Below are 23,780 nucleotides of genomic sequence, written 5' to 3' on the forward strand. Positions count from 1 at the left end.
GGAGAAGCATTATTCATAGATCTGTTCTTTGTAGAGGGAGGACAGATTAGAAGGCTCAGAGAGGGGAAGTACAAAGGAATTCTACTTTCTAGTTTTTATTGATCATAAAAATGTCAGCAAAAAGAAAAAAGAACTTTCATTTTAGTTTCTGCTTACCTAATTGTATGTTTTAGCTGTTTCAGTGGTAAAATGGTCTAAATCCAATTTGTAAATAGGTTTAGAAGCAAAAATGTATTCTAAATGTTTTAATGTAATGATTCTTTATATAGATGAAATAATAGTATTTCTCCAGAAGTCAATTATGCTTGCCACTGAAAGTATTTTGGATTTTCTCCTCAGAAGACTTACTGCAAATGAACTAAATAATGTAAGTATTTAGTGTAGAAACCAGTCTGGCAAACACTTGTAGTAAGTTGTGTACTGAAATGAACTTTGGAATTTTTAAAAAGTCCCCAATCATTTATAGCAGGTAGCAGTTTTAAAATCTTTCTAATCTGTAAAATAGTTATAAAAATATTACATATCCAAATACAATAATTAATGTATATTGATTTATGTAATTTTCCCTGGCTGATTAGCTATTGTGTGGAAATGTTATGGAATAATGTGTCCAGATGTTAATATAAGGAAATTGTTGGTTATATAAAGACTGCTCAAATATATTTCTTGCTTGCACATTTGTGCATATATGTTTGTGTCTCATTGCAACAAAATACAGAGAGGCTTTTCTGTGCCAAAAAGTGCTAGTTGTTATACAAAGTGGCAATGTGTTTTGGAAATGGAAAGGCATTACAATATTACAAGACTGAGCAGCCAATCTGTTAGGGAGCTTAAAGAAAAATCTTGTTCAGCATGCATAAATTATTTGTTTAGACAATTATGTCAGTATATTGTGTCTTACAGTAATGTGCAGATTTTTGTTTTCTTTTTTGTTATTGCAAAGATAACTTAATTTTTTTTCATTTTAGATGTCACATCTGGAACACTGTAATTTATATCTGCAAGTGTTGTCAGAACTAATGAATTTCTATTCAGCCAGTGAATGGAGAAAAAGACAATTTCTCTGCACATTTGTCTCATCTTTAATAAATACTTCTCTGTACAATCTGCAGGAGATACATGATAACGAGGTATTGTTGAGCTTACAATGGCCTGTAGTTAAGAATGAATCAAAGCTTGCATCTATTGGATTTTCTCTGATGATGCTAGGGGAGCTGCTACCACATCTGCATTATTTATTGGTTTAGTATCTGCCCCAATGTCAGATGTTCTTGTTAGTTGTGAAGTCATGTCTGACCCATTGACAACGTTCCTCCAGGCCTTTCTGTCCTCTACCATCCTCTGGAATCCATTTAAGCTCACATCAACTGCTTCAGTGACTCCATCCAGCCGCCTCATTCTCTGTCGTCCCTTTCTTCTTTTGCCCTCAATCGTTCCCAGCATTAGGCTCTTCTCCAGTGAGTCCTTCCTTCTCATTAGGTGGCTAAAGTATTTGAGTTTCATCTTCAGGATCTGGCCTTCTAAAGACAAGTCAGGGTTGATCTCCTCTAGGACTGACTGGTTTGATCGCCTTAGAGACCAAGGGACTCACAGGAGTGTTCTCCAGCACCATAGTTCAAGGGCCTCAATTCTTTGGCTCTCAGCCTTTCTTATGGTCCAACTTTCACAGCCATACATTGTAACTGGGAAAACCATAGCCTTGATTATTTGAACTTTTGTTTCAGGGTGATGTCTCTGCTTTTTTATATGCTGTCTAGATTTGCCATAGCTTTCCTCCCCAGGAGCAAAGTCTTTTAATTTCTTGGCTGTAGTCCCCATCTGTGGTGATCTTGGAGCAGATCAGAGGTGGTATTCAGCAGGTTCTGACCAGTTCTAGAAAACTAGTAGCAGAAATTTTGAGTAGTTTGGAGAACTGGTGAATAACACCTCTGACTGCCCCTGCCCCCATCTATTCTCTGCTTCCTGAGTTCCAGCTGATCTGGAGGAAATGGGAATTGTGCAGTAACCTTCCCCTGGAATAGGGAGGGAAGATGGAGATTTTACAGTATCCTTTCCCTGCCACACGCACCAAGCCATGCCACACCAAGCGATGCCCATAGAACCGATAGTAAATTTTTTTGAATCCCACCCAAAAAAGTTTGCCACACATAAAAAGGGGATAGGGCTTCAACTTAATAGGCTCCCCCCTCCCCCCCCCCATGTCTCCTCCCCCTGCAGACATCACTGGTGGAGTCACACAGAGCCAGTATATTAACTCTTAGAAAACCCCAGCAACAGCTGTTCTTGAATAACAGCATCAGTCAGAATCAGCTAGTTGCTGTATTTAGTATACTTGGTGAATATGTGGTCAAAATAAGCACAGGTATTTTCTCAGAATGAAGCTTTATAAAAATGTTAAACTAAATTAAATACTCCGTTAAACAATTGCAGATCAATAATGAGTCAGCAGCATTAAAATAGTAAAAATAATACTGCACCATAAACTAAGCAATTCTCCTGTGTTTTCACTTACTGCATTGGAAATGCTTTTGAATTGGCAGAGGAATAAATAAAGTTTTAACACTGCAGTGTTGTGGTAATACAAAAAATAGAAAATACGGCAATGTTATGAAATAAGATGGTATTGGGATGCCTAATAAAGCTGGATGGTTTTCATGATTTTCTGGTATTAAAACTGTACAATGTCTCCAGGCTTGCTTTTTTTTTCTTGATTGTAGATAACTTGAATTGTTGGAAGAAATGGGATGGATCAGGAATTGTATTTAGAGTTCAAATCAGCATGAGTTAAATTAGTCATAATAATTGTTAAAACTATATGTTTGGTGAAGAAGGAAGCTTGATAAGGTTCTTACCTCTATCCTACTTGCCAGTTATCTTAATCTTAAAGGGTTAAATAAAGCTAAAAGTTTAACTTTTTGTTTATCAGAGAAGGAAATGTTACCCATGTTCAAATTAGTACATTTACTACTATGTTCAAATTAGGACATATTTTTACAACACAACCAGACCATTGTATTTACACCTTCTAGGACATAAAACTTGAAAAACAGATTCAGAAGGTAGTAAGTTTGGCAGCATTAAGGGTTGTTTGTGAAATTATGGATCAGAAGCCAGACCTTCAACTTCAGTTTCTACCAGCTCTTGATTCCCTTAAAACGGCTATTTTCAGCACCCAACTTAACCATGTATTAAAGAAGCCTAACAACATGGAACAAAATAGGTAACGTATGTTGCTCAACATTTTTTTTCTACTAAAATATTTTACTATTATATTAGTAATAGTCTATCTTTTAATGTCTACCTTAAAAATCAAAATATTTTATAAATGTTATTATGACTTTCTAGTAATTGGTGTCTAGCTATTATTCCTTTTAGGGCTTAATTAAAACCTGAGAAAACGTATGTAAATGTATGTTCTTCTAAATATATGTTTATCAGGTTGCGCTAATACAGAAATAGTCATTTCTGTTTCTTTTATTTTTCATATTTCTTATTATATATAATAATATATAATAATTTATATATTACTGAAATTTACTCAACATTGTAATCTGATTTTTTTTACAGTTCAGTTGAAGAAGCAGCATCCCATGAAGGATGGGGGAAAATTGTAGCACGTTACATACATGATCAGTGGGTTTGTCTTCATTTTGTTCTTAACAATTATCAAAATCTTTCCAAGGACAAACATTTAGAGCAACATTTTTATGATGTTCAGGACTATAAAAGAATGTTACAGTCTGCATTAGAAGCAATAATGATTCTTTCTTCTGATCATGTTTTACCAGTTTTTCACTGCATGAAAATATTTGTTTCTAAGGTAATTATTACAAAAGAATGCATGATTTTATTATGTATTTTAAATTTGGCCTTGTCTTGAACTAAATGTGATTTCTGCTTGCCTTTAGCTTATGGAATCTTCTGAATCTCTATGCATAGAAGCTTTTGAAATGTCATGGAAAATAATATTTTCTCTTAGCAACACACAACTGATATTTTGGCCTAATTTAAAAGCTTTTATTCAACTTGTGTTTGATCCTGAGATTCTTGTTACCGCAGCCAAGTTCAAGAGAGAAGGATACCTAAAGATAAAAGAGGTGAAATATTTAAAACTGCTGTTGAGTCTTGTATATTTTTAATTACTGAATTCAGATGAGACTAAAACTGAAACATGCAAGAATCTTTTTGCTTCTCTCTCCCTGGGCTTTAACTCAGGAAGCTTCTGATTCACCAGGAAATGATAGGTACTAGTTTCATATCAAGCCAAGATACTGAACAACAGATATTCATCCCCTCATCCCACAGACATTGAATGTAATAATATAATTTATTTAATCATATACCGTAATTTCCAAACTAAAAATATCCAGATATTCCAACAGTAGAAAACAGCTAAAATTGTTCATTCTAAACTGCAAGAATTTATAGAGAACTTGCCTTCATTTGGAATATATAAAGTGTCTATGAATTGATTATTTATTAGTTTTTTATGCTGCACATAAAAAGGTGAAAACTGACTTTGGGCAGATGAATCAAGCTTCTTGATTAAAAATTAGTTCTGCAGTGAGGCTACAATTACAGAAAAGTTATGAATTTATTCTAGTCATGTTGTCTAGATACAGGTAGTCCTTAACTTATAGCCACAATTGAGACTGGAATCTTGGTTTCTGGTTGTTAAGTGAGATGCCCGTATGCAGTCACTCAATGACTGCAATCACAGCATTCCTGGTTGCAGTCAATAAGCAATCTCCGGAGTTATTAAATAGAGCCAAAAGGCTGCCTGCTTAAGATTTCAGCTTTACGGGAGATGCTGCAAGAACAAGCTGAAATCTTTAAAATGAAAAATTTCCCCTTCCCGCCATCCTTCTCTGCTTGCAACCTTCCTTGCTGGCTTCTCAATTGATTTACTGGGAAATACAACAGAGAAGATTGCAGATTGTATCACATGATTGTGGGGTGCTTGGCAACTATTTGTAAATGAAAGTCAGTGACCAAGCACCCAAAATGCACCGAAGGAGGGGTGGGGGAGGTGGAGGCAGCTTGATGTTTTATGGTGTCTGGAAGAGCTTTATGGGATGTCTGAGGCCATTGTAACTTTGAACTGTCATTAAATAATCAGTTGTAAGGTGAGGACTAACTGTATCCTACTTCAACCAGTCAGGTGGGTTGCTCCCGGTTCGGCCCGGATTGGGTGAACTGGTAGTAGTGGTGGTGGGAGGCTCACTCCACCCGCCTGGATGCTTCTGCGCATGCACCCCCAAACAAGTAGTAAAAATATTGCAACCCACCACTGCAACCAGTATAATACTTTTCTGAAATCTCCATTTAAAGTTGCATCAGGTTTATATTAAAGATATATGTCTGGGATGAATTGATCTTAGGAAACCTTTTAAAATGTTGAAAACACTTGTACATATACAATTCTTTACTTTGAAATAACTCCTAAGTGTATTGCTGCTTCAGTTTTTGTTTTATATTCTTTAGTGAAAAAGTACTAATCCAAGTTTGAATGAAGTTTAGAGTTAATGATTTATGCTGAGAATATTTATATTTCCTCTTTTGAAAGTGAGAATTCTTACTTATTGAAATTGTCAAAGAATTAAGAATGTAGGAAGAAAATATAACACAAATGGTATCAAGTAAAAAAAATTTCTTAAATTAATCTGCTGTAACAGAACTCAGTTATTATATAACCATGAAAAGAAGACTTACTTATTTTAAGAAGGTCCTAAAATAATGCTTTTTTTGGAAATCATTCAATGTCAGCCAAGCACATTTCCATTAAAATAATTGGACTTCTCTTTCATATTTTAATTCAACTTTTACAGATGTGCACTAGAGCAGAGGTCCCTAACCTCCAGCTGCGGCCCACTACCAGGCCATGGCATATTCGCAACTGGGCTGCGCGAGTGGCGGGCTGGCTCACATGCATGCCTTCACAGCTCAATTTGTGCAAGAAGAGAGCGGGCGCATGTGCACACCCATGCAGCTCAACTTGCACAAGTTGAGTTGCACACAGGCACATATGCTCTGCTTGCTGCTTATGCAGCCCTGTTCCCCTACCCCCTGCTGGGGCACCTAGCCACAAAGTTTGGGAACTGCTGCACTTGAGGTTACCCAACACCAGGGAACTAGTTTAGAGGAGGTCTGGATAACTACAAGAGGGAAGGGGAATCCTTCTGTTTGATTATTTCATATCTACATGAAATACAATGTATGTGTTTTATTTTGTTTTACAGTCAATTACGTTTCCCCCCCTTCTCTCAGATTATATTTCAAATGATTGAACTTTCATCTACAAAGACTGGAATCTTTAATGTTCTACTAAGCCATTGCTGTCAATCTTGGCTGTTTCCTCCTGGTGAAATAACTACTGTGGAAAATGCCTTTTCAAATGCTGGCAACTACATTGAACTCCTTATTGAGGCTTGTTTGTTTGGAACTATTTTCAGGCGTGATCAAAGGTAAAAACCAGAGCAAAATAAAAACGGCACTATGCATGCTTGTTTCTCACTTCTCTTTATATTTATGCTGTCACACACTCAGCAGGCTCCTGCCATTCTCGGGAATAAAATATGCTAACATGTTGCATTTTTTTTGCCGTGAACTTACGGTGATTGATAGCATAATCAATAATAAATGACTAAATTAACAATATTTTAATTTCCTTTTTTGTGTTCATTTTTAAATGTAAATTAATTTCAAGACTCGTTCAGGAGGTATACGCTTTTGTTGAAAATCTTGGAGATCAATGTGCAGCAAATGTTGTTACAGAAAGGTCAGTATCAACTTCTTTTATAATAGTTTATATTAGTCACGTATATAGCATTTTCATAGAGTATAATATATTATCACCTCTTTCCCAATATTCCTTTGCTCACTTTTAATTTTAATATGGGGTTCTAATTGGTTAAATTTAAGCCTAATATTTTATTCATTTGTGAAAACTGATGTAGCACATTCTGTTACTAAGTCCATTTACTGAAAATTCTAAATTCAACTATGGTATGAAAGTTAAATATGTTTAATTCTAGACTGCTAAGAGCTAACCATGAAAAGTGTGAGGCAGTTATAATTGCTCTCTAGCTTTTTGAACTCTAACTTCAGTATCAAAAAAGTTCCTCAGGCATTTCCATGAATTCAAAGGACTCCTTATAGAACTAAAGAGACTTCACAAAAGTAGTCAAAATCAAAATAGATACTGTATTTTTTCAGAGTATAAGATGTACCTTTTTCCCTCAAAAAAGAGGGTGAAAATCTGTGTGCGTGTTATACACTGAATACAGCATTTTTTGCCTCCTGAAACCCCGACCCCTTCACCAAAATGGCTGTGCATAGCCTTTAGGAGGCTTTTAGAGTGCTGCTGGGGGCTGAGGAGGGCAGAAATGAGCAAAAAATTGGAAAATTTTGCTCAATTTTGCCCTCCTACCCACCAAGAGCACTCTATAAGCCTCCTAAAGGCTATGCATGCCCTCTTTTTGACAAAAATGGGCCCGTTTTTGCAAAAAATGGGGTGGTTTTTGCTCATTTTTGCCCCCCCCCCAACACTCTACAAACCTCCTAACTATTAATGCCCTTTTTTTAAAAAAAACAGGCTCGTTTTTGTGAAAAAAAGCCATTTTGGGGAGTTCCGCAGATTGAAAAAAACTTTTTTTTTTTTTTTAAATTGCCTCTTCAAAATCTTGGTGCGTCTTATACTCCGAAAAATACAGAATGCTGGATTCCTTTGAATTTAGCTAAGATAGATTTGATAGGATGAAGATTTTAAATCTTGACTTTATAACTTGGTTAATCAAGGATGGAATGCTAAACTAAGCCGATTTTTTAAGTTTTGTCTTACCTAAAAAGGATATTGAAGTTTATTCATCAGCATCTTTTGTTTCAATCTTAGAATGGAAACAGTCTGTCTCTCTTGTTTTCATAAAGAAAATATAATTAATTGGTATTAAAAGTAGTTAATGTTTTAAAGAATACCATCATTAATATAAAATGCTGCAAACTTTTGTTCGTAGTACTTAGAGTATTATATCCTATTTTCTCCACAACAACCTTTTGAGGTGGGATGGGTTAGAGTTAAAAAGAGAGGGAAGGGAGGGAGAGAGAGAGAGAGAATACGTGGGAATGAAGATAATGTGTTTTCATATCTTAGTAAACCATATGTAAGTGTGTCTGTGGTTGCTGAACAAATTTAAATGTGTAAGACTATTTCAGAAAGCATAAAAGTTAATTCTGATTTATAATTACCGTAATATATTACAGTAAGAACAGAGATGACCATTATGTACGAGTTTGTGCTATCAAATTTATCTGCTTGCTGGATGAATCAAACAAGCAGCACAAGAAATTTATAGGAGATTTTGTCATGAAACTACTTGATAAAGTAAGAATATGTTTATAGTGCTCTCTCTATAAAAACAGTCATGTGAACAGGAATGTTATTGAATTGCCAATTTCCCTAAGCATCACCCTTCCTTCTGCTTCTTAAAATAGGGGTGAAGAGTGGGCTTTAGGTGGACTGGGGCAGATCTCACCTTTGGGTGATCTTTCATTGATTCCCAGCCATTTTGCATAGTTCCTCCTCTTCAGAAAGAAGAATTTGGCCCTGCCTAACTGCAGAATCGGGAGGAAGGTAGAACCTCTGTAAGATGAGTGGCATCTTGGTTTGGCAGAGAGACAATAAGGAAAAGCTGCTTGATGGGGGAATTGTTTCTCAGATACTACTAGGAGAGGGTCTTGTCATGAAACATGGCTATGGAAACTAGTCTAGAAAGTCTCCCTATGATTTTTAGCAGAAGAGGAAATTCAGTCCCAGCCTACAGTCTTCTGTGTTCTCCCACTACTTCCCTAGCCACCACTTAGTTCATCATCATGCCCTACCAATGGGCCTCATCCTCTGACTCCAGGCTGACAACCTCAACTTGTCTTTATTCCATATTCGGCCAATTATGCCCCTTTGTTGCCTTTGGTTTTCTGGTATTTAGACTGATTCCCACAAAGTCTGCTGGGTTGCCTCATCCCAGTGTTCCTGGGAGAAATGAGCAAGAGTATATATTCTTTGACAAAGTGACAAAATTAGTGGACCAAAGGAATGCCGTCAATATAGTTTACTTGGACTTCAGTAAGGCATTTGATAAGGTAGACCATAACCTACTACTAGATAAAGTAGAAGAACGTGGGTTGGACAGCATCACTATCAGGTGGATTCATAACTGGCTGACCAACCGCACTCAACGTGTAGTCCTCAATGGAACTGCATCTACATGGAGGGAAGTATGCAGTGGAGTACCCCAAGGCTCTGTTTTAGGCCCAGTACTCTTCAACATCTTCATCAATGATTTGGATGAGGGAATAAATGGGGAACTCACGAAATTTGCGGATGGCACCAAGCTGGCAGGAATAGCCAAAACTCCATTTGTCTGGAACGGTGAAGGCTTTCCTGCCTAGGCAGGGGTTGGACTAGAAGACCTCCAAGGTCTCTTCCTACTCTGCTATTGTATTATTGTATTGTATTGCATATATTACCAGCAAGAGCACTCAATGTGTGAAGGTCATCCCAATCACCTAGTTAAAGCAAGCAAGCACCTTTATTGGACAGCAGCAATATAAGAAGATGCCAGATGCATATGATCACTTTAGAAAAGTTATCATATTGGATGGAAGAAGGCAACAATAAACCATTCCCTGATTTTTTTTTAACCAAGAAAACCATATGGCTAAAAAATATAACATGATAGACAATATAATGCTGGACGTTAAGTCCTCAGGTCGGATGGCATTGCAGTCCATACATCAAGTTGCCAGTGTTGGGAAACCCTGATCTAGAGAACTGCTAAAGCAGTAAGTTATGTTTAGTTTTGCCAGGAAAATAGGCGAGCGAACCTAAAAAAGGGTGAAAATAGGAATCAAGGTAGTGGATCATCTGCTGTGCCTAAAGCCTGCTATTGGCCACAATGGGAATCTTTTCCTTTTCCTTTATTCCCCCTCCTTGATCTCATTGGAAAAGAGAATGGGAGCATGAGCTCTTACTCTTGTCTTGCTCTGCCTTTAGAGCACTTCATGTTGGCTCTTATGAAGATGGCAAGAACAATAACACTGGGGAACTCTGTGTTTGTGTGAGTAAACTTACATGCACTCATGCACACACAGCCAGTTTGGGGGTTATTGCATGGTAGTGCCTAGTAGTCTATCTGATATGGGTTTTTCTCCAAAATAACTTTCGTTAAAGCAAAGCTTTAGAAAAAGAAGTCGCCTCCCATTTCATTCCATGGCACATTTTATAGTTTGCATGTCAATTCTTTTCATACAAGAGTATGTGAGATGTTTCATAGTGTTTGTTGTTTGACTGAAATCAGAAATATTCCTATTTATATTCTTTGCAGGGTGAACTAATGTCCAAATCAAAAGTCCGCTATTATGTGAACTCCTTACAACATAGAATTGAAAACCGCTTGTGGCAGACATTGCTAGTTCTGTTTCCAAAACTTGATGAGGTATGGCTCACTTTGAACTGGTGGTTATTAAAATAGTGTTACCATTTATACCATCGATTTGCAGTACTATAAGTATCTAAGACTATTCTGTCTTAGATTTCTTCTGAGGATAAATGCATGTCGTGTCTATTGTTTCGTAAATAGTTATGTTGCCATCTGAAATTGAGGTCATGGGATGATCTTCCAATCAACCGTCTAATCCTATTTGTAGAACTCTCCCCTTCCTCATATTGTACACTGAGGGTGATCATAATCTTCAACTGTTTTATTGATTTGCATTAGTTTGTTAGACTTATATCCCACCTTTCATCCTGGATCTCAAAGTAGCATACATAGCATTCCCTCCTCCAATTTTTCTCTGCAACAATCCTGCAGGGTAAATTGGAATTGGAATGAGATAATGACTAGCACAAAATCACCCAGATAGTTTCCATGGTTGAGGGTAGATTTGAATCAGGGTTTCCTTGGCCTTAATCCAACAATATAACCACCCCAGAGTGAGTACATTTTGTTTTAAAATGTGTTAGGCCTTTCTGCATTTCATTGTGATTTGTCTACTGATTATTGGCTGGTTTATAATGTACAATAATGACCCACCTGTTCTATTCAATTTCATATGTAACAATTTTGCTTTAATGGAGGGAAGGCCAAACTTCAAGCCTCTGCAAAAATGTCTGCTGGGTTGTAACTTTTTGTAAGATAGAATTAAAATAATTAAAGGCATGAGAAATAATTATGACAATTTCACTCAGTTGAATTTACTTTTTGACTTAGCAGTTTGGAATACTGTTTTGCTCAATAGAAACAACAAAAAATGTGTTATCCGCTGCTTAGAATGATAGTGATCTTCTGTGGAGAAGAACCTTACATTTAGATTGTATAATTATAGTGGATATAGTGCAAGGTACTGCTAGAAAAATGTCACTTTTTAAATATGTGTGTCATCTAGGGAGAGAAAACAGAATAACAGAGTTGGAAGGGACCTTGGAAGTCTTCTAGTCCAACCCCCTGCTTAGGCAGGAAACCCTACACCACTTCAGAAGAAATATCGAGGAAAGCAGTTGTACATGGGGAAACCAGTACAATATGTTTGTTAAGATATTGACTAGGCAAAAGGAGATCTTGCTTCTAGATGAACCAACATAATTCAACAGTCTTCACATGGTGGTGGTTATCAGAAAATTAATAGAAGGCAATGCTTGGGACATAATTTTATCTATTTATTTATTTGTCACATTTACACATCTACCCTTCTCACATAGTGACTTTAATCTTAAACTCCTGAAAGAAAAGCAGGATGTCAATTTAATAAATAAAATATGATGAAGAAGTCATCTGTAAATTAAAACTGATTTGGTTCCTGATATTTTATTTAGGATATTTTATCAAGAATTGTTGACAGGATTCTTCAAGCTGGACATAATAATAATCAAGCATCAGTAAAGTATTTAATAGAGTGGAATATCATTCTGATTTTACACAAGTTTCCTCATTATCTTCAAAAATTCTGGAATTGCTTTAATTATGTGAGTAACTATGTATCAAGGTATGAGTGAAGTACAAATAAAGAAGAGATTATTTTTATAAAACTTGCATTCAAGATTGTTAGAAAATATACTCCATAGTTATTATTATTGAAAATATATGTTGCATCAGAATAACACTAGTTAGGATTAATTATTAGGAAGACAAGAATGATTCTTATAAGGCTCAATATATTTTTACAAATTGAGAAATAATTGAGAGTAATACATGACTTATTTTTCAGGATGAAGATCAATTTAAAACTAGCATTTGCACATTTTTAGCAGTCCTGTCACATTTTGACATAATTCTCCAGAACACATCTGAAAAAGTAAGTGTTTTTGTTTGAAACTAAAAATGTTGGTTATAGAAAATAAATCCTGTTATCTGCTCTTGGTATCAGATGAGACTATTATTGTACGTTTATATGAAGTTTTCCTTGAACATCTTTAAACCCACAAATATCTGTTTGGCTTCAATATCTAATCTAGTATCCTGTTTCCTTCAGGGACTAAATAACATAGGAAATCTCCCTGTTTCAGTCAATAAGTGTGATAAACAACTGGTATATAGACAGCATAGCACCATCATAGATGGCTTTAGGATTTTTAGGATCTAAGTATTTAGGATTTTTAAGGAGAATATTAATGTATTCAATTGGCAGTTTATATGAATTTTATTTTTTGTATCTTCCTACTTTGTTGAGTAGAGTCAAATATTCAAGTATGCTTCTCTCTCTTTCTAGGTATCAGCCTTGAAGAAAGCACTAATTGTTGTCCTACAGTGGTGCTTCCATCACAATTTCAGTATTCGGCTTTATGCTTTGATTGCCCTTAAAAAAATTTGGGGAATGTGCAAAGCATCACATGTGAACGATTTTGATACTTTAACTTCTGTTATTGAATCTAGTCTAAATCAAGTGGAACTCATGCATGGCACAGGGTTAGTAGTGCATGTTTTAATTTAAAGTATGGTTCTTTTTTGCATGAAATGGTAAAAATACTTTTTAGTTGATTCCTAGATAGGTTTGAGGAGCAATCTGGTATTATTTCAATGATAACCTCTTGTCTCAAACACACCAAAGAACACACCAAAGAAATTACAGTGCAATCATAAACAAGATTTAGAATTAAGCCCCACAGAGGGCACTGTATCTCAACTCGGGGGAATTATATTTACCTTATATTTATATCTGCCTTTGGATTTTGAATCCCTTAGGATGCCCGCAGCTCTTAAATATGTTATGTATCATCTTTTGTGACCTTCTGACAAGCAAAGTCAATGGGGAAGCCAGATTCACTTAACAATCATGTTACTAACTTAATAACTGCAGTGATTCGTTTAATGACTGTGGCAAAATTAACACCTGTCTTGCTTATCAATGGAAATGTGGCGCTCAATTGTGATCTTATGTATACCTGTACCCATAATATTATCAATACAGAAAATTGAGCCACAGTGACCCCAATATAATATTAATCCTTGTGCATTTGTATCAAAAATATTTTTTACAGACCTATTCTTTATTGTACCAGCGATGACAACCTACATGCTGTTTTCTAAACTTTTAAATAATATAAATTTATAAATATAATAATAATTATATAATAATAATAATAATTATAATAATTTATAAATATAAATTCCAGAATTTGCCAGCCAGCCATGCTGGCTGGGGAATTCTGAGAGTTAAAATCCACAAGCCTTAAAGTTCCCAAGTTTTGGAAACCCCTGGTCTATACAGAATGTTTCCTATTACATCACATCTTAATGCTTTTTTATTTTTAATCATCTGCAGGAATGCTAAGAAGAATTGGCAGCGCATCCAGAAACATTTTTTCTTTGAATATTTTCATCCACTTAAGGATTACTGTCTTGAAGTAAGGACAGAAATGAGCATTTTAAAATATATTTTTTCTGCCTGTCTTTGTATCTGCTTTACCAAGAAATGGTGTTGTAAGTTTTCACTATATTTCAGGCAGACACAGCTTTAAATAATCCCATAATGTCATAAAGCACAGCAGATTTGGTAGGATTCCTTGCTGCCTTAATCCATTAATCCATTATTTATTGAGTTATATTAAATAAATACTCAAATTAGATGAAACATTTAAATCTAATTCATCAAAATCATATTTTAAATTAACTCACATTTTTCAAATTTGGCAACTTTTAAGATGTATGAATTTCAAATCCCCATCATATTGGTTTGCGAGTTCTTGAAGTCCTCACATTAAACTTGCCAAGTTTGAAAAACACTAGATTGATCTCACAATGTTGGTATGGGTAAAAAATGGGAATAATTCTGTTTAAGCCTCTGTAAACTATTTAGGAGAAACAATAGGACACAGGATTTTTAAAAAAGCTAAAAGTAAACAAGCACCATATTATCTGGTATTAAAAATCTGCAGCAATTATTAATAGAAAAGTAAATGTTTATATCTATTACATATGATGCAGTGGTGGATTTCTAATTTTTCCCCTACTGGTTCACTCGTGCGCATGCTTGTGCCGCTTCTGCACATGTGCAGAAGTGTCCAGGTGGGTGGGCAGAACCTCCCGCCACCTCTCCTACCGGTTCGCCTGATCCAGGTCAAACTGGCAGCAACCCACCTCTGATATGATGTCATATTTTTTACTGAATAAGCCATTGTGTGCTGCTTCAAATCAAACTGATTTGTGTTATTTTTATAAAAATGTCGAAATTTTGTTCCACCTATATGCTTATTTTGCAGAATAAGCAAAAGCAACCCTAAGCCATCCCTATTTAAAAATAAGCTCCACTGAACTCATTTGTATAAATTCTCAAAGTAAATGAATATTGTATTTAGAAATATTATAGCTTAAGACTTGCTTTCTAGATGTTGGAAATCCTGAACAATTGTATCTTGACTTTAGCCCGTTAATTAGACATTTTATGTTTTCCAAGTCATCTGCAGCCATAAGAGCTAGAAATTCAATTTAAACAAGCAAAGTTCAATGTGCAGAATACTATATTTGTGTGAAGTTCATATTATACTGTGTATTCAATAATCTGAGTTGTGGAAAGTGAGAAGTAATTATTTGCTTATTTTAAAACTTTAATCTTAAGGTTAACTATGCCTACCTGACTTTAAAACCAATTGAATTCAAGCATATTTAATCATCAGTTTGACAGAAGCTGATCTTTCCATAGATATAGAATATACAGCTATTTGGAAGTAAGACAAGCATCATTGGTTGGCTTTTACTGAAAATACGTTACATTGAAGTGGAAGCTGATACTTCAAAATATTATTTTTCAGACAATATTTTATACGCTGCCACGCCTTTCAGAAACTCCTGAAGAGGAATGGATCTCTCTCTCTAAATTTACTTCATTCAGAGATATTCCATTGAGTTCAACATTCCCTTCCTGCCATTCTCAAACTACACTTCTTGACCTTAAGCCAAATGACTGGACTCAGCAAGACATCGGTAATGATAATAGTGATCATCGGAAGCTAAACAGCATTAGGAAATAATTTGTGCTAGTCGAATTGTTATACATATTTTATAAAGACTCTAAAATATATGATATTTAAGAGCGCAATTACTGAGCATGCAGACTCTATTTGTCCTAAGTACTTAAGTCCTAGAATGCTGAGATTCTTAAAGAGATTATTTCATTTAGCTAATTACATAATTTATTTCAGGATCAAATTTAGCTGAGCCCAATAATGAAAGGCGGTGGATGAATGTTCAGAAAAAAATTATCCCTTGCAAAGCCAGTGGTTCTGATTTGGATGTGGAGCTTATATTTCAAGATCGGGCCACTAAACTTGGAAAATCAAACAGGAAATTGATTGTAGTTGCTTCACTCATTGATAAACCCACCAATTTAGGAGGTAAGCACTTACTCATTTTAAACTACCTGCAGGTTTTGTTTTTGTTTTACATTGTATGCCTTATATTTACAAAGTAACAAACCTAGTTTAGCCTAGAAAACAATTTGAAGATTTAAAAAGAGGAAATAGATTCTTATAGTTTAATTCTCAAACTGTTTACACAAAAGAGAAATGTCTTTTGTTTTCTTAATTGTGTTAATACCTATGTTAGGCTATTTTAAGGAATAGTTGTCCTATGCAATGTGAATCTTTTGTTTTTAAAGGTTAGGTTTAAAGGTTATTATCTTTATTTTATTTATTCATTGTGCCTCTAAGTCAGTTGATTCCTGTCAACTGCCTGGACAAACTTTGTAGCTCTTTTGGCAAGATTTGCCATTGTTGCCCTCTTTGTAGGGCTGAGAAAGAATGACTGGCCCAGGGTCACCCAGACTAAGCAGGACTAGAACTCATGGTCTCCCAGTTTCTAGGATAATGTCTTAAGCACCACACTGACTCTCACTGCATGTTTGTAGCCTCAGTTTGAATCTCCTTCCCTGGTATTTATGTGCACCACTCAGTTTAGGAAATCAATTTCGTATTGAAAGAACCCTGTTTTATTTGTAGGCTTGTGTCGAACATGTGAAATCTTCGGTGTTTCTGCTTTAACAGTTAGCAACCTTCATTATATAAATGACAAGCAATTCCAGCATCTCAGCGTGTCTGCTGAACAATGGCTTTCTGTTATTGAAGTGAGTAAAATAAACCTTCCCTGTTGTGTCACAGACATGCAAATTAATTGGTATACAATCTCTTCCTGGTTTTCATATAGTTGCATCAAGTTGGACACTATAAATTGATCTGTATTAATTTTATGGCATATATTAGTTGCAAAATTTAAAGGGACAGTCCAACTTCAGCATTATTAGCTCTTTGATTTCAGTAGGAGAATTATAATTGTGGGTTTTTCATATATAGTCAATTCTAGCAGACAAGGGGAGGAAAGAGCGAGCCTCAGTTTGGGGCTTTGTGTAGGTAGCTCTTCTGAATCAGACACCAAATTAATTGACCTATTTAGTTACTGGTGAAATGATATGAATGGCACCGAGCTGAGGACTTGTTTACCATTCTTGAACTAGGCAGCATTTTGATCCATCCAATCAAAAGGTTTCTGTCTACATAGTATTGCCCAGAATATATCTATTCAGTCAGAACATGCTATATCTTGCTTAGTGTGCTAATGAAAGTACACACTTCCAAACCCTAATACTAATCTCATTTTTCAAAAATTTACAGGTAAAGCCATTTCAGCTTATTGAATATTTGGAACAGAAGAAAACTGAAGGCTATACAATAATAGGGGTGGAGCAAACAGCCAAAAGTTGCAATTTAATGGAATATTGCTTTCCAGAGAAATCCCTGTTGTTATTGGGGTAACAAAAATATAATTCTAATACATTTTTCAAATGTATTTTGAGTAGTAAATACTGACTATTCAGAAAATAAAAATAATTTTTTTCCTATACACTACAGAACCTTATTTTAGAAAGCTACTTTCCCTAGAGATTTATCTGTTAGGCAGTTACATACTGACAGTAGATAGATTGAAAATTTCATTAACTCTGCAGTACAAATAAAATGCAGGCGAATAAAATTGGGCCACTTATATTTGGGTGGATACTTGATTGTACCTAGCACACATTCTAAAAAAAAAAGTTTTGAGTCCAAATCACATTATTCTCAATGATAGTTTACAAATTGCTCAAGTAATTGCTATCCATACTAGAGTACATAAGACTGCCTGTTTTATTGTTAGTATTTATTGATTTTTGTCCATGGCCCGGACCTCCAATAAAAAAAGTGCAATAGTATTTTGGAGTAAGAGGGTGGAAATGAAAATTACAAATCTGGTTATTGATCTTTCTAGCTCAATATTAACAGCAATCTTCCATTTCTGCTAATGTAATGCATTTTTTGTTTCTTTTTTAAATCAGAAATGAACATGAGGGAATCCCAGCAAATGTAATTCAGCACCTGGACACTTGTGTAGAAATTCCTCAGCAAGGAGTTATCCGTTCACTTAATGTCCATGTAAGTGGTGCTCTGCTCATTTGGGAATATACAAGGCAGCAGATGGCCAAGGAAAAAGAACAAAGACAAAATGTTTAATTTTTCTTCAAGCTGATAATTTGATGGTGCTATAAATTCCCTGAAATGACTATAGCTATGATTTAATTATGTTTTAATTTTGTATATCTTCATTTTAAACAAAAAATGTTTTTTTTAAAACCATGACAGTATTAAAATTGTTTTAATGCAGTTTTTGGTGTTAGTGAATTCTGATTATATTGCTGTAAACACTACATCTTGATAGTTCTGAAAGTGGTGGTAAATAATTACTCATTTGCAGCATAATTGGGTGTAGTGTAATTTCTGCAACTCCACAGAGCTGTCAAAAAATTAATAACGCAACCTCTATGCTGTTGCTGGAGTATAAAATTATAAATTTAGTACATTAACTTTTTTCATTATAGAAATCTATTTGTGTGGTCACTAAGGAATAAAAAATGGGCATTATCAAGATGCTGCATACAGCAATATAGCAACTCACCATTTGACAATTCTAGTGTGTTTCTCATTGCACTTGGTCATGGCCATGAAATTTTCTGGCACTGCTTTTTAGGATATTTTTTTAAACATATACTCACGTATTTTTTTGTTTTTTCCCAAAGACAGCATTAACTCAAACTGATCAGTTTCCGTTTCTAAAAACTGCATCTATGTCTACAAATTTAAATTTTAATTCAACATATTAAACAAAGTGATCTCCCGTACATATGAATCAACCAGAATGAAATATTTAAGGGTTTTACTGTTGATAATTATAAAGATTCTTCAAGGTGTAATTTATACAAAGGAGCACTAGACATTACTTTACCAGTACATTGGAGGAAACTTTTGGAAGAGATATTTGCAGTGAAAACATGATACAAGTATTTGAATTTATATAGTTCATTTATTTTGACTTTATTGATGGTGTAGTCTTTTAGTGGTGAAAGGTAAGCATATTTTCCTAAGTGCCTCTTCTATCCAATAAGCATTTCAAATAACGGGAGCTGGAGCTTTCAGACCAGTATGAGATTTATAAACAAGAACAGGTCTTAAAATTTATGACATTGGTGCCAACATTTATGTTCTTCAATTATGTTGTTTTTCTGCAACTTCCTTTGTGTACAGTATTGTAAACGTTCTCTAGTTGCTATGACTTCTCTGTTTTCTCTGAAGGCAGAAATTTTCCTGATTCCATTTGTGCCTTATATTGTAAATAATCTCTTCTTTTGTTAAAGTATTTAACCTGTTTTGAATAAAATCACTTGGTTAGCAAGTCAACCAGCTCAGTAAAAATCTAAAGTAATAAAAGTACAAAAAATATTATACCCATCATGACATTTTAGATTTAATGCCACTATTATAGATCTATCTTCAAAAACTAATGTTCAATAAATTTTATCCACATCAGATTTAAAAAATAATAATAATATGGAACTACATACTGTATTTTTTGGTATAAGACGCACCTTTTTTCCTCAAAAAAGAGGCTGAAAATCTGGGCGCGTCTTATACATCAAATACAGCATTTTTTGCCTCCCAAAGCCCCGCCCCCTTCACCAAAATGGCTGTGCATACTTTATGGAGGCTTTCAGAGAGTTCCTGGGGGCTGGGGAGGGCAGAAATGGCAAAAAAAAATTGCCCTCCCCCAATCCCCAGTAACACTTTATAAACCACCATAAGACTATGCATGAATTTTGTTGACAAAAAAACGGGGCTGTTTTCGCAATAAAAACAGGCCATTTTTTGCCCCCCCCCCCCCAGGAACACTCTGCAAGCTCCCCCCCCCCCCCCCAAGGCTTTTCATGCCTTTTTAAAAAAAAGAAAAACAGGCCATTTGGGGGAGATTTGCAGAGTGCAAAAACTTGTTTTCCCCTTTTGGAAAGCTCTTTAACTGATTGATGAGAATTATATTGATCAAGTGCTGGGCCAGCAGAAACAAAGGCTTAGGTGCTGCAGGTTGTCAGTGATTACCTTCTCCAGCACATGGATAAATACACCTGGAAACATCTACCTACCTACCTACTCTCTCTCTTTCCTACCTACCCTACTGTATTTCTCTCTCTCTCCCCCTCTATCTATCTTCCTACCTACTCTATTTCTCTCCCCCCTCTAGCTACCTATGTATCTACCTACTCTCTCTCTCTCCCTACCTATGTACTGTATTTCTCTATCCCTCTCCCTACTTACCTACACCCCATTCTCTCTCCCTACCTACCTACTGTATTTCTCTCTCTCCCTTTATCTACCTACCTATACTCTCCCTACCTACCTACTGTATTTCTCTCTCTTTCTCTTCCTCTCTATCCCTCTACCTACTTACCTACTTTTTAAATTTGCCTCTTCAAAACCTTGGTGCGTCTTATACTCCGAAAAATACAGTACTTTTTTCCCTTGTCGCATATAACTGGGGAATATGGGGAATAAAGGGGAATAAAGCCATATCACTGTGCATGTACATAAAAACTGAAGTAGCTAGAAGAAACTTATGGAGTGAACAGCTCTGCAATCTAGGAAAATACATTGTTGCTTTAATGTTTTAAAGAAAGGTACTTCCTACATGTTCCTAGGTGTTACAGAGCAAGGTTTGCATAATTCTTGTAACTGTGTAGAATGTAGTTAGCTTAGAAATGATTTATGTATTGGCTACAAATTACAAGTGGTTCCTGTATTCCAAATTACAGGCAGATGGTTTTGAAATAAGATTTTCTATTATAAGAAGCCTTCCCATGGGAAAATGCTTTTAATTTAAAAAAAAACATGATACAATGGAAAATTGAAGGTTGGACACTAGGTGAAACTAGAAGGAATTAAAATTATACTTAAATGAGAAGAACACTTAAATTCAATTTACAAATACAGAATGAAGCAAAAGTATTTTAATATTGGCCACATTGAAGAACATTTTTGAATAATGGACACTTTCTTTTGTTCCCTATTTCTTTCTTTCTTGCCTTTTGCATATCCCAAAAAGAAATATGTTAGGTATGTGTGTATAAAAATGAATAAAAATACTTACTTACCCACTGCTGTGGGCATAAATTTTCAAAAGAGCACCTCAAATTGTCACATTTTGATGTATCTTTCATATTTTCATCTAAGCATTTCCAATAAAAATCTCGGGCATCCCAGCAGGCTTTCCTTTCTTTCATAGATGGTGCTGACATTTCTGAAACACCTAAAAAAGAATTAAAGATAATTTTTTTCTTCTTTTTTTTTGTAATTCTCTAAATCACAACCCACAAAAACTTGGAAGCTAGTCTTCAATTCTAAGTGCTTATTTCAAATATGTACCTGAATGTTGTAAAAGTCTCCCACAAGTCAGGTGTTCTTGTAGTTTACTTACCTCTGAAGATGCAAAGATTTAGAGCCAAAGATGGAAACAAGATTATTATAAAGCTAACCTAGTATTAATCCCATTTTTATCCCATCTTTTCTTCAAGGAGCAAAAGAGGTAACCCTGGCCCATTTTATTTTCTTAACAACTGTCAAGCGCCAGGGGAATCGGGAGATCCAGGCAGTTCAAATGGATATTATTAACATTTATTGCAAGTACAAGAATCTAAACTACTAGTGGTCAGAGCAACTTGGCAGTAGATAAAGGAATTCAAGATGGGCTAGACTTAGATCTCTTGTGGACACAAAGGGACTAATGATGTGTTTCCATCTGTCTCATCCTGGTCATCTACAACAGTGGTCTCCAACCTTGGCAACTTTTAAGACCTGTGGACTTCAACTCCCAGAGTTCCTCACCCAGCTTTGCTGGCTGAGGAACTCTGGGAGTTGAAATCCACAAGTCTTAAAAGTTGCCAAGTTTGGAGACCACTGATCTACAATACTATAGTAGTAATTTGCCAAACCTGAGTCTCCAGAGTTTTAATCCAATAATTCTAACAATCGTACCACTTTGGTTATGATTGTTTAATTACTAAACATCAAAATCTATAGGTTAGCACAAGGCTAAATAACAGTGGACATAAAGAAATGATGCATGGATAAGCATATGACATTAGGGGGTCGTCTCATGCAGGGGGGAGGGAGAGTACGGTAAACGCACACTTTTCTTCAGGTGAGAGTTTTGCATTTACCACAGAAGTTGAATTTTGAGTCTCAAGCTATTCCACTGCCATGTCTAGTCTGTGTTAGATCATTACAACTGATTCAAAACACCATTTGCTTATTAATTCCGGGGCCACACTTGCGTGCAGTGGTTCAACAAACTGAAAATAACAGCAGTACAGGTAGTCATCAACTTACGTTCCATTGAGTGACCGTTCAAAGTTACAACGGCACTGAAAAAAGTGATGACTCTTCTTCACAATTACAACCTTTGCAGCATCCCCATGCTCATGTGATCAAAATTCAGATGCTTTGCAACTGGTTCATACTTACAATGCGGTGTCCCATGGTCATGGGATCACCTTTTGTGACTCTTGACAAGCAAAATGAAATGGGAAGCCAGATTCATTTAACAATCGGGTTACTAATTTATCAACTGCAGTGATTTGCTTCACAACTGTGGCAAAAAAGATCGTAAAATGGGTCAAAACTCACTTAACAAATGTCTTAACAACAGAAATGTTGGGCTCTATTGTAGTTGTAAATCGAGGATTATCTGTAATCACACACAAAAAATACCCCTTCGATTCTCCTGTACTCGAGGAGCTGCTTTTCCTCGCTCTCTGCTCCCTGGAAATGCGATCTATCTACAGAAGAAGAGAAGGAAGGGGGATCGTCCAGTGAAAAGGTCTGGAAGCGCCGGCTACTTACCACTTGCGGCTGCACCGGGACCGGGACGTGACGCCGGTTACGAACAACTCCTTCGCCACTATCAGAAAGAGCAGCCAAGTAATGGGAATCCGTCACAAAGCCAAAAGCTGGAGGTGGGAAATAAAGTGCACGTCCCCTGCACGGGGCTCAAGAGGGAAGGGGGTCCGGGGGCTGAATAGTAAGTACAATCTCCTCGAAGTCTTTCCTACTTTGCACACGACAAAGAACGAGCGCCAATACAACAGGTGCCTTTCGAGGAGGAAGGGGAGAAGCAGCCAATGCAATCACGCTCACAAATGCCCGCGCGCCCTTTCTACACTCTCCTTCGCAAGTCCGGTTGATACTTACCTGGTGCACTTCCGGAACAGTTACTTCCCCGGATGTTTGTCTCTGACAACCACACCGGAAGTGGATATGCTACTCGTTCAACCGGCAGGCTGTGCAAAGAGCCTGGGAGGGGGGAGAGGAAGGAACGTGAGGCGGCTTACCTAATACGCATGCGCACTTGGCCCGAAATTGCCAGTCTTCCGTTCCCTTTTGTATAGGTGGGAAGGCGGAAAGTTTCCGTTGGGAAGTGTATAAAGATTCGCAGTCATCCAGGTCATGGTTGTCCCAAAGATGCTTTCTCAGGAGGCAACTGGACTTTAAAAAAAAAAATCTTTCGAAGACGTTTTGATTCTCATCCAAGAAGCTTTTTCAGCTGTGACAGGACATTGGGGAATGGAGGGATATCTGCCATTCCTTGCAGCTGTCTGCCAGGAATATAACTCCTCCCATTCCCCACTATCCTGTCAGAGCTGAAGAATCTTATTGGATGAGAAGCGAAACGTCTTCAAAGGAAAATCCAGTTGTCTCCTGCAAAAGCACCTTTGGGGTTTCCGTTGGGAAGGGAGTTGCTAGCAATTGGGAAGTTAGAAATTTTATTTGCTTTTTGCCAAGAGCATTGGAAAACCCGAGTGTGCTTTTTAAATTTTGCTTTTTAAATAATAAAAATAAGCCTTATTTTTTTTTTACAACCTTATTTATTAAGGTTTATATTGTCACT

The 23,780-nt window shown here is 36.1% G+C and overlaps 2 protein-coding genes across 4 annotated transcripts in view; one reads left to right on the plus strand and one right to left on the minus strand.

Annotated features, from left to right (window-relative positions):
* Positions 1-18,175, plus strand: part of TARBP1 (tRNA guanosine 2 -O-methyltransferase TARBP1) — a 32,883-nt gene extending 14,708 nt beyond the window's left edge. The window contains exons 13-30 of the mRNA XM_014059369.2: positions 270-367; positions 969-1,130; positions 3,030-3,220; positions 3,568-3,820; positions 3,909-4,097; positions 6,268-6,464; positions 6,707-6,778; positions 8,260-8,380; positions 10,380-10,490; positions 11,867-12,016; positions 12,259-12,345; positions 12,760-12,956; positions 13,813-13,894; positions 15,299-15,470; positions 15,689-15,880; positions 16,484-16,608; positions 17,153-17,289; positions 17,851-18,175. Coding sequence (XP_013914844.2) covers positions 270-367; positions 969-1,130; positions 3,030-3,220; positions 3,568-3,820; positions 3,909-4,097; positions 6,268-6,464; positions 6,707-6,778; positions 8,260-8,380; positions 10,380-10,490; positions 11,867-12,016; positions 12,259-12,345; positions 12,760-12,956; positions 13,813-13,894; positions 15,299-15,470; positions 15,689-15,880; positions 16,484-16,608; positions 17,153-17,289; positions 17,851-18,025 — 2,711 coding nt within the window. The 3' untranslated portion in view covers positions 18,026-18,175. The remainder of the gene's footprint in view (positions 1-269; positions 368-968; positions 1,131-3,029; positions 3,221-3,567; positions 3,821-3,908; positions 4,098-6,267; positions 6,465-6,706; positions 6,779-8,259; positions 8,381-10,379; positions 10,491-11,866; positions 12,017-12,258; positions 12,346-12,759; positions 12,957-13,812; positions 13,895-15,298; positions 15,471-15,688; positions 15,881-16,483; positions 16,609-17,152; positions 17,290-17,850) is intronic.
* A 533-nt stretch (positions 18,176-18,708) lies between these two features.
* COA6 (cytochrome c oxidase assembly factor 6) lies at positions 18,709-23,129 on the minus strand. 3 transcript variants are annotated; one of them, XM_087718084.1, is made up of 3 exons: positions 23,084-23,129; positions 20,989-21,143; positions 18,709-19,211 (listed from the first exon to the last, which is right to left on the minus strand). In XM_087718084.1, the coding sequence occupies exons 2-3, from the start codon at positions 21,130-21,132 to the stop codon at positions 19,116-19,118; spliced, it is 240 nt and encodes a 79-aa protein (XP_087574210.1). In that variant the 5' UTR covers positions 21,133-21,143; positions 23,084-23,129; the 3' UTR covers positions 18,709-19,115. The 3 variants fall into 3 exon arrangements, 2 of the variants coding, with proteins under 2 accessions (XP_087574210.1, XP_013914846.1); XM_014059371.2 differs by lacking the exon at positions 23,084-23,129 and adding an exon at positions 22,736-23,065; XR_015696995.1 differs by lacking the exon at positions 23,084-23,129 and having other exon boundaries at positions 20,985-21,121.
* Positions 23,130-23,780: the final 651 nt, after the last annotated feature.

Source organism: Thamnophis sirtalis, unplaced genomic scaffold (genome assembly GCF_051295495.1).
Source record: "Thamnophis sirtalis isolate CommonGarterSnake01/CBP01778 unplaced genomic scaffold, rThaSir2_p1.2 scaffold_6, whole genome shotgun sequence".
NCBI classification, from domain to species: domain Eukaryota; kingdom Metazoa; phylum Chordata; class Lepidosauria; order Squamata; family Natricidae; genus Thamnophis; species Thamnophis sirtalis.